Genomic DNA, 9,777 nt, shown 5'->3' on the forward strand with positions numbered 1-9,777 from the left:
AGCTGTTTTGGCTAACTTAAGCTTTTTTTAACATTTTTAGGCTGTTTAGGAATTTAGCTAATATTTCCGCTACATGTTAGCTTTTTGGCTAATTTAGGATTTTTGGGTTTTTTTTAGGCTAATTTAGAGATTAGTTAAAATTTCAGCTCCATGCTAGTTTTTTTTGGCTAATTTTGGCTTTTTTTGTTTTTTTAGGCTATTTTGGAATTTAGCTAATATTTCCGCTACATGCTAGCTATTTTGGCTAATTTAGGATTTTTTTTTCAGTTTTTTAGGGATAATTTGGAGTTTAGGTAATATTTCACCTGTATGCTAGTTGTTTTGTCTAATTTAGGCTTTTTTGTTTTTTTAGGCTAATTTAGAGTTTGGTTAATATTTTGGCTGCATGCTAGCTGTTTTGGCTAACTTAAGCTTTTTTACATTTTCAGGCTGTTTAGGAATTTAGCTAATATTTCCGCTACATGTTAGCCATTTTGGCTAATTTAGTTTTTTTTGTTTGTTTTTTTAGGCTAATTTAGAGATTAGTTAATATCTCAGCTGCATGCTAGTTTTTTTGGGTAATTTAGGCTATTTTAGAGTTTAGATAATATTTTGGCTACATGCTAGCTGTTTTGGCTAATTTAGGCTTTTTAAAAAAAATTAGGTTAATTTGGCATTTAGCTAATATTTTAGCTGGCTATCAATTTGAGAATTTTCATCTATGAACTTCAGCTTTTTTAGTGGCCACATTCAGCTTACAGCATTTACACTAGCATTATCACAGCTAATGCTATAGATGTAGTTTTTAATTAGTTTAAAGCTAATGATAGTTAAGATGTGTGCTCTTCATCGACTTTGTGCATGACCCGATGAGTCGACTAATCGGAAAAAATATCGGTGATTAGTCGGCTACTAAAATAATCGTTTGTGGCTGTTATTTACATTCTTCACCTCCTTAAAGACATTTTTACACATAGGTTTGTAAAAATAGATATATTGGAAACAGTTGGTCAAAAAGTTTCAAAACTGGTACTGTTAAAACTTTTTGGATTTTGACTAAAAATGGCAAAATTGCAACTAAAAAGTCCATTTTGAATGCTTTTAAAATGATCACAAGTTGATGGGTATCTAATTGCATTTGATAGAGAATAAAAAAAATGAACAATTTAAAGTCAAAATGTCACAAATTGTTCATCAGAACGGATGAATAAAGGTTTGATTTATTAAAAAAAACTCATAAAAGAATGGTAAATTTTAGTTGAGTTGAAAATACAGATTTATGTTTAACTTTGAAAAGCAAAAACTTAGATTCTCTGGAAGATTGTTTCACAGCTGAGTAATAAAACGGCTCTAATTTGACTCAACTTTTCCCATTTTTGAATCAGTTATCTCTCAAAAATAAAAATTAAAAAGTGAGTCAAAAACTTTTGGACAAGAAATCTAAATAAAGAGCTAAACTGTTGAGACCTAAAAACTAAAGAAGAATCTTAAAATGTAAAAGTTTTCTCTATTATCAGAAAAGTTCTCTGGCTTTTAAAGTTATTTTTGTAGAAGTATATATCAGATTTTTTTTTCATACTAATATTAAAACTTTAATAGAATCTGATTTTCTTTACATTCCTGTTCTCTGATCTCCTCAGCCTCTCCTCCTGTGAGTGATCCTCTGGTTTGGTCTTGTGCTGAGCTTCCCTCTGACGGCCAGACGGTGGCGCTGCTCGCCAGTGTTGTGAAGAGCCCTGCAGAGTTTTACTGCTGTGTCAACAATAGCAATGGTATCTAGGTGACCCTGTAACTGCTGTATAAATTAGCTGTTGTTTTTACTGATAGTCAGGTTGTCTTTTAGATTATCAGGAGCTGGTGGAGCTTGGAGTTCAGCTGAAGCAGCATTGTGAGTCTAACTCCTCGTCCTTCACGCCGACGGTCGGAGAGCCCTGCTGCGTCCAGTTTACAGGTGAGACTATCCGCTGTGGTGGAGATGTATGGGGTCAAATCAGGATCAGCTAAAAGTGAAAGAAAAAAAAACATTTAAAACTTGAAAAATAGATGTAACTGAAAAAAGAAGTGTAAATTTGAGAAAAAAAAAACTGAAGATTTGAAGAAAAAAAACTGAAGATTTGAAAAGTAAGGGTGAAAACTTAAAAAAAAATTACTAATTAAAAACAAGTGATTCTTTAGTAACAGCTGCTGTTTTGAATTTTCAACTTTTTTTTTAATATTCACTTCCAGTCCTCAGTTTTCAGTTTCAATTGTTTTTCTTGAGTTTTCACTGCTGAGCTGAGCCTAATTTTACATGGGGGCGGGGCTTTGAGCTCATTGGCTACCCAAAAATGCATCCCATCATTCTCCAATAGGTAATGGGGATGTGACGTTTTTTCTGCGTGTCACTCCAATCAAACTGCAATCAAACTAGTATCGTGGTGTACTTTTCACGGTCCTACTGTTCTTTTCAGCACGACTTTGCTGTTGATCTTGTCAATCATGCAGCTTGACAGCATTACACAAATCTTCATCGTGATTAGACTTATTTGACTTATTTTTTTCTTTGAAAGTTTGAACAGTGGGAGTAAAAAAATTAGAGAAAAGTTTAAAAATATCCATTTGAGTCTGAGAAAAGTGGAGAAAATGTGTAGTGAGGAGTCATCTCTCCCTCCTGGGAAACGTGTCCCGGTAGCCAATGAGCTCAAAGCCCCGCCCCCATGTAAAATTAGGCTCAGCTCAGCAGTGAAAACTCTAAAAAAAAAATTGAAACTGAAAACTGAGGACTGAAAGTGAAGATTACAAAAAAGGAAGTTGAAAATTCAGAACGGCAGCTGTTACTAAAGAATAATTTGTTTGTTTTTTCAAGTTTTCACTTTTATACTTTTCAAATCTTCAGGTTTTTTATTTTCAAATTTTCACTTTTTTTTTCAGGTTTCAAATTTTCCCTTCTTTTTTTCAGTTACAACACCTATTTTTCAAGTTTTCAATCTGTTTTTTTGTTCACTTTAAGCTGATCCTGATTTGAACCCATAGAGATGATCAATGCTGTCAGTTTTTGACTGGAAACATTCGCTTAAAGTCTCGGAAATCTGGAACAAACTCTCAGTCTAAATAGACCCAAGAGGATGATCAATCTTCTCAATTAGTTTCCAATCCAACTGAACTTCAGTTCGCTCTGACGTTAATAAGCTAAACTTCAAAATGACCTAAAACAACAAAATAATCCTAAATTAGCCAAAACAGCTAGCATGTAGCTGAAATATTAGCTAAACCCCTAAATAGTCTAAAAATCCTAGTAAAATCCAAAATAGTCCAACAAGTTAGCATGAGGACAGTTTTTAAAACTTTAAAACCGTAACTTTTTAACATAATTATGAATAAAAAGGCAGGAATATTATTCCAGAATAAATCAATTTAAACCTTAAATAACTTTCAATACTTTACTCTTCATAAAATTATATTTTGTCAAAATTATACAACTTAGAAATCAGGGCAAGATAACATCTGGCTTAATAACAATAAATAAAATGATCTGGAGGGCCGGATAGAATTACTCGAAGGGCCGGATCCGGCCCCCGGGCCTTGACTTTAACACGTGTCCTAATATTGACAGGGTACCGCCTCAAATCTTATCTCTAATTCTACTTTTTGAGTTTATCGCAGGTTATCCTCGAACTTACTTAACTCCCACGATAAAGGAGGGATTCTTAGCTCTGCGTCCTCCACAGGTGATGGGAAATGGTACCGAGCCATGGTGAAGGAGCTGTTTGGAGATGTGGTGAACGTCAACCTGGTGGACTTTGGTCAGAACATGACGGTAAACAGTGGCTGCATTCGCTCCATTACACCCAAACTCCTGAAACTTCCTTTTCAAGCCGTTCGCTGCTGGCTCACAGGTAAACAGCCTGAGAATAATCAGATTATCCAAGTCAAACTTCTTCTCTTTAACCAACTCCTTCTCATCTTGTGGATTCAGGTGTGGAGCCCTCAGGATCCGAGTGGAAGAGTGAAGCCCTGACCTGGTTCCAGAACCTGGTGGACGGCGTGCAGCTTTTAGCTCGAGTCGTCTCCGTGTCCGAGCAGGGATACGGCGTGGAGCTGGAGAGCGGAGGACAGAGCGTAGCAGTCGCTCTAGTCGCTCAGGGTTTTGCCAAAAACTCTGGAGACTCTTTGAACGATCCAGTAACGAGCTCCAACACCAAACCAGAGGATTTAGGGGAGGAGAAGCAGAACCAGACGGGTCCCCAACCAAATGATGAGACACGAGACGTTTGTGAGGAAACAAAAAGTGAAGAGGAGTCACAAAAACCTTCAGAGGGTAAAGCACATCTTCAAACTAAATTCTTCTGTTTTATTCACTGATTCTGTTTCTTATTTAGTTTTATTCTCTACGTTGTTTGACACGTTAAAACTCAATCATACTTTCAGCCATTTCTGCAATCTTGGTATCAAAACGTTCAGCTCGTTTGGGACATAATCGCTTGTATTTTTGGTTTTTCTAAACTTTATGGTTTTTACAATTTTACATAATTTGTTATTTTTTGGCCCCATTCAAATGAGAGGGAATTTTTCAAATTAAAAACATTCAGGAAATTCATGCTTGTACTTTTTGTATTGTTACATTTCACACAAATTTTGAAATATTAAGCAGTTTTTAAATATTTTTACGCAATTTTGCTATTTTAATTGAAAAAAAAAGTTTTTTGTCCAATTCCTCTTTAAAAATTATGCCATATTAGTATCAAAACGTTCAGTATGTTTGGTTTTTAAAGCTAATTTTGAGTTTAGCTAATATTTTAGCAACATGCTAACATTTTTAGATAATTTAGCATCTACAGAGTTTTTTTTTTTTTGGGCTAATTCTGAGTTAAGTTAGTATTTTAGCAACTTTTTAGCTTTTTTGGCTAATTCGGGATCTACTGAGGATTTTGGGGATTTTTTGGAGGTAAGCTAACATTTGAGCAAAATGCTCACCTTTTTGGCTAATTTGGCATCTACTGAGGTTTTGGGTAATTCTGAGTTAAAACCTTTTTTACATTTTAGAGAATTTTTTCAGTTTTTTAATACATTTTTAAAATTTCTTAGTGCACTTAATGCAATTTCTGCAACTTAAGTCCCCTAGCAATTTTAGCAGTATGCTAATAGCTTTAGCATTTTCAGCAATTACAGTGAATTTCTTCAGCAAATTCATTCACACTATCGCAGGTAATGCAACTTTTCTAGTTTATAATTGTTTTTGATTGATTGATTTATTGTTTGATTGGTTTATTTCAAGTTTACCATAGATTATGAAAACTACAATACAGTACAATTATTTCAAACTCATTAGAGAAATAATGAAATGCATTGATTAGAAAATAGAAAACAAACAAACAAAAACAAAACACACTTTTCACATTTGGTTAATCAATTTTAGTGATTATTAACTAAAGTCATTAGTTTGATTTATTGCTTGAAAAGGAGTTACAAGAAGCAATATCTAATATATAATCCCACCCCTAATTAGTAACTTCACTTTACAGTTTAGATGATTATGTACAAAAATCCACCTTCAGTTGCAGCTTTCTCTGTGGACTGGAAGACGTCTCAACTACCTCTGAACGAGACCTTTCAGCCGTGCGTCGCCGCCGTCATCAATCCCTCCCTGTTCTACCTGCTTCATCCCATCCAAGGTGAGATCGATCACTCTCAGACATTTTATGAATTAAAACATAGAAGGTTCAGATTGTTTTTTTCCTAATTGTTTGTGTTTAATAAAAGTGGATCCACAGAATCTTCAGGAGGTGATGTTGGAGCTGGCTCTTCACTGCAACACCGATCAGAACTCTGTGACCAGCAGACCGGTTCCTGGAGCCGCCTGCTGTGCCCGATTCTCCGGTAAACAAACACAGAGTAGAAGTTACTTTAAAATAAGCTTCTGTACCATCAGTGTTAAAGCTGTAGTTTGATCATGAAAGTACATTTTGTTTAAAACATTTTAAAGACAAATAAATAATTGTGTTTCCAGTCTGAGGGAGAAAACCTCAAATTTTCTGATCTTTAAACTGGATTTTTGATGAAAGTCTGTCGTCACATGTACTCTGAATCTGAATTAATTCCATATCAACCAAAAATAGTGTCGTGTGATGCTAACACTTGATGACGTCATCCATAGTTACCAGTAATCTACGTTGGTACACAGTTGGTAGCACTCAGAAAATAACATAAGAACGTTAATAACTTAAAAAAATTCATGCAAAAACTCGTCACCAACCCCCGGTCTGTGGGTCTCTTGGTACCGGCCGCAAACACAAGAAAAGAATTAAATGTGCTAACTTAAATTATTTCCATTGAGTTTATTTTCTGATCCTGAAGGAAGTTTTATTTTGGAAATCTGCCGGATTCTGTTCTCAACATTGATCTTGGTCACATGACTTAAAGCAGCTAGCTGCATTGCTAGCTAAAAAGTTAACAAAAACCAAATAATAAAACTAGAGCTGTCAGGCAATTACATTTTTAATCGCGATCATCGCATTTGTCCAGAGTTAACTTGCAATTAATCGCAAATTTATATGTGGCCTTTTTTAGGAAAAAAAATGTGTGCTCCATGGAATTTAGCAGTTCTACATTAATTATGAAAACAAGAATGACAAAATTAATAGTTTTCATCAGAAATAATTTATTTTGTAACATTGTATTGAGATAAACTTTCTTAACAATAAAAGGCTGTAACATAAAATGCCTAACAAAAGCCCAAGTGCAAGTGAAGGGCATTTTAAATTCAAAACTTAAATCAACGTTCAGTAAAATAAAATAAAAAACATCAAAAATAAAATTTCCATAACACTTTCATGTTCATTTTTTGTCAGGACCAAATCTTTTCCTCCTCTGCTGAACTACAGTAATAAATGAAATAGAGATTTATCATTTCCAATTAACTTTTGTTTTTTAAAACATTAAAGACTGAGAAAAGCGGGATACTCTGTGGATAGTTTGACAGTCTGTTACTGCCGCCGCGTTCTCTGGCTGCAGCTCGATGCAGCGACGTGTCCAGCGGAGCTCACGCCATGAATATGCCGGCAGACAGACCGCTATGCTGGGGCTGGATCACGCTTAAACCTCCAGAACATTTAAAACGTCCCCCGGTGCGCTTGCTGTTCGGAACGTCGGGGGTCCGCAGCTCTCGGGACGCGGCGCCGGACGCGAGCCGGTACCACCAGACGTGGTACTGGACGCGAACCGGAGCTGGGTTAGGGTGCAGGAGCTCTGCAGGTCCTAGCGCCGGCTGGTTTTAGCTCGCAGCTCGGTGTTTGGAGACCCGCCCGTGATCTAGTGAGAGCAGCTGGTGAGTTACGGGGCGGGACGCCCGCGCTCGCGCTATGGAAAGGCACGTATGAGAAAATCCGCGATTAATGCGTCAAAAAAATTGTCGGCGTCAAGCACACGTCAGATTAATGCGTTTTTAACGCGACAAATTTGACAGCCCTAATAAAACGTTTTTGAAAAGTTTCTTTGTGCAGAAAAGAGTCAGTTAGGAAACAGACTTCATCGAATAAATCTGCTGTTTACACACAAAAGCAGGAGTTTTCCTCCACATATGGAATTATTGAGACAGTTCTCGTGTAGCAGAAGCTGCTCCGTCTGATACGCAGCGACTGACTGTTTCACACAGATAATAAAGTTGGAAACATGGTGGATTCACGATTATATTATTTAGAAAACACCAGTTTTATGACGGCGTCATTTTTATTTTTCTAATGAAGTCCTGCTGCTCTGCAGAAATTGTCTAAAAAAACGAGTTTTTCAATTCTGGCTAAAAACAGCATAAAGAAAAAAGCTCAGAGTGACTCTAAGACTTCATTAGAGGACAAACCCTCAGCTTTTACTGACAGACACAGTCAGTGACTCGCTTTTTATTTAAATTTATTTGGAAAAATGTTGAGACCCCACCTGCAGTTCTTTGTTTTGCACACCTTTACCTGCTTATTTCATGTCTGTGAATGTAGATAATTACACCGTGTGCAGCAGAGCGGAGCGGAGGAGCTTCCTCAAACATAGTTTTCAAGTAGAAGATTCTAGTTCTGCCTGCATTCCACAGCAGCCTTAACTACAGGGTCGCTTTTAATGGAGATTTCTGCTGCTGAAAGATTAGCGGACCTTTTATTTTTCTGTTGTTGTCGCACTAATAAAACAATACTGCTGTCTTTTTTGTTCCAGTGGATGATAACTGGTACCGTGCAGTCATCCTGGAAGTTGGTGAAGCTGAGATGAGCGTTATCTACGCCGACTACGGGAACTCTGAAAAAGTTCCGGTCTCCAGAATCTTGCCGATCCCCACGCATCTGTTAGAGCTTCCCTTTCAGATCACTCGCTGCGCTCTCACTGGTAGGACGGCTTCAAGCATTCCAGGATGCACAACTTTAAGCTTTAAACGCCTCTTCTGATTCACAGGAAGTGAGCATTTTCCAGCAGAATGGCCTCCTCAAGTGCAGCAGATGTTTCACACTGAACTGTCCAACGACGTCACGGCCACCGTCCAGTCCTTCGACGGCTCCGCGAACGTGCTCTCCGTGTCGCTGTCCTCTGAGAGGGGCGGGTGGAACCTTGCTGCCATGATCCAGGAGATGCTGCACGTCAATAGAACGAGCCGTCCTCTTCCAGACGCCGCTCAGGGAGGGGAGCAGCCATGCAGCGGGGTGAGCCATGCAGCAGAACCGGACCGCATCCCATCGACACCCCAAAACGAGCTGGAAGAGTCCCCCGAGCCCGTGAACGCTGATGGATGCATGGAAACCCGGGAGTCGGCACCGCGTAAGGAGAAGGAAATGGATCTGGATACACCTGTGCATGGTGGGTATCGGTCACAGGTCTGAAACCTTTAACATTTAGAGAGCCGTCAGGTCAGTTTCTCACGGATCACAATAGAGCAGGAGTGTCAAACTCAACAAACAGGATAAACATTTAATAAACACTAAAAATACATTTTTAAAAATTTAAAACCCAAACTTTTGAACATAATTATGAACAAGATATATAGCATTACCCGTGATAATGCTAGTGTGAATGCTGTAAGCTGAATTTAGCCGCTGAAGATGCTGAAATAGATAGCTAAAAACGCTGAAGCTGATAGCCAGCTAAAATATTAGCCAAATGCCAAATTAACCAAAGAAAAACAAAAAAAAAACTTAGGTTAGCTAAAACAGCATGTTGCTGAAATAATAGCTAAACTCTAAAATAGCATAAATACTGAATAAAACCTAAATTAGCCAAAACAGCTAGCGTGTAAAATTTTAGCCTACCTCCAAAACAGAATAAATAATTAAAAAAAAACCTTAGGTTTGCCAGAACAGCTAGCATGTAGCTGAAGAAATAGCTAAACTTTAAAATATCCTAAAATATATATATATATATAAAAACTAAATTAACCAAAACAGCTAGCGTGTAAATATTAGCCTACCTTCAAAACAGCTTAAAAAAAAAGAAAAAAAACTAAATTAGCGAAAACAGCTAGCGTGTAACTATTAGCTAAAGTCCAAAACAGCCTTAAAAAAAACTGAACTTAGGTTAGCCAGAACAGCTAGCATGTAGCTGAAGAAATAGTTAAACTTAAAATTTCTTAAAATATTGAAAAAAAAAAACGAAATTAGCAAAAACAGCTAGCTTGTAAATATTAGCTAAACTCCAAAACAGCCAAATAAAAAAAAAAGACTAAATTAGCCAAAACAGCTAGCGTGTAGCCGGTTTTGCTTGAAACTTGTAATTTATCATATTTGTCAGAGATTTAACATGACTTCCTTTCAAAATAAGACATCCTGTGTCACGTAGAATCATCTCAATGCA

At 37.0% G+C, this 9,777-nt stretch overlaps 1 protein-coding gene across 2 annotated transcripts in view; it reads left to right on the plus strand.

Annotated features, from left to right (window-relative positions):
• The window catches only part of tdrd1 (tudor domain containing 1), a 21,134-nt gene that overhangs the window by 9,909 nt on the left and 1,448 nt on the right, over window positions 1–9,777 (plus strand). For both annotated transcript variants that reach the window (XM_024285546.2, XM_024285547.2), the window contains exons 16-23: window positions 1,620–1,751; window positions 1,823–1,930; window positions 3,687–3,854; window positions 3,935–4,276; window positions 5,514–5,630; window positions 5,719–5,835; window positions 8,155–8,322; window positions 8,389–8,787. In XM_024285546.2, the coding sequence (XP_024141314.1) occupies window positions 1,620–1,751; window positions 1,823–1,930; window positions 3,687–3,854; window positions 3,935–4,276; window positions 5,514–5,630; window positions 5,719–5,835; window positions 8,155–8,322; window positions 8,389–8,787 (1,551 nt within the window). The remainder of the gene's footprint in view (window positions 1–1,619; window positions 1,752–1,822; window positions 1,931–3,686; window positions 3,855–3,934; window positions 4,277–5,513; window positions 5,631–5,718; window positions 5,836–8,154; window positions 8,323–8,388; window positions 8,788–9,777) is intronic.

The sequence above is a fragment of the Oryzias melastigma genome, linkage group LG19 (assembly GCF_002922805.2).
Source record: "Oryzias melastigma strain HK-1 linkage group LG19, ASM292280v2, whole genome shotgun sequence".
Classification (NCBI taxonomy): Eukaryota; Metazoa; Chordata; class Actinopteri; order Beloniformes; family Adrianichthyidae; genus Oryzias; species Oryzias melastigma.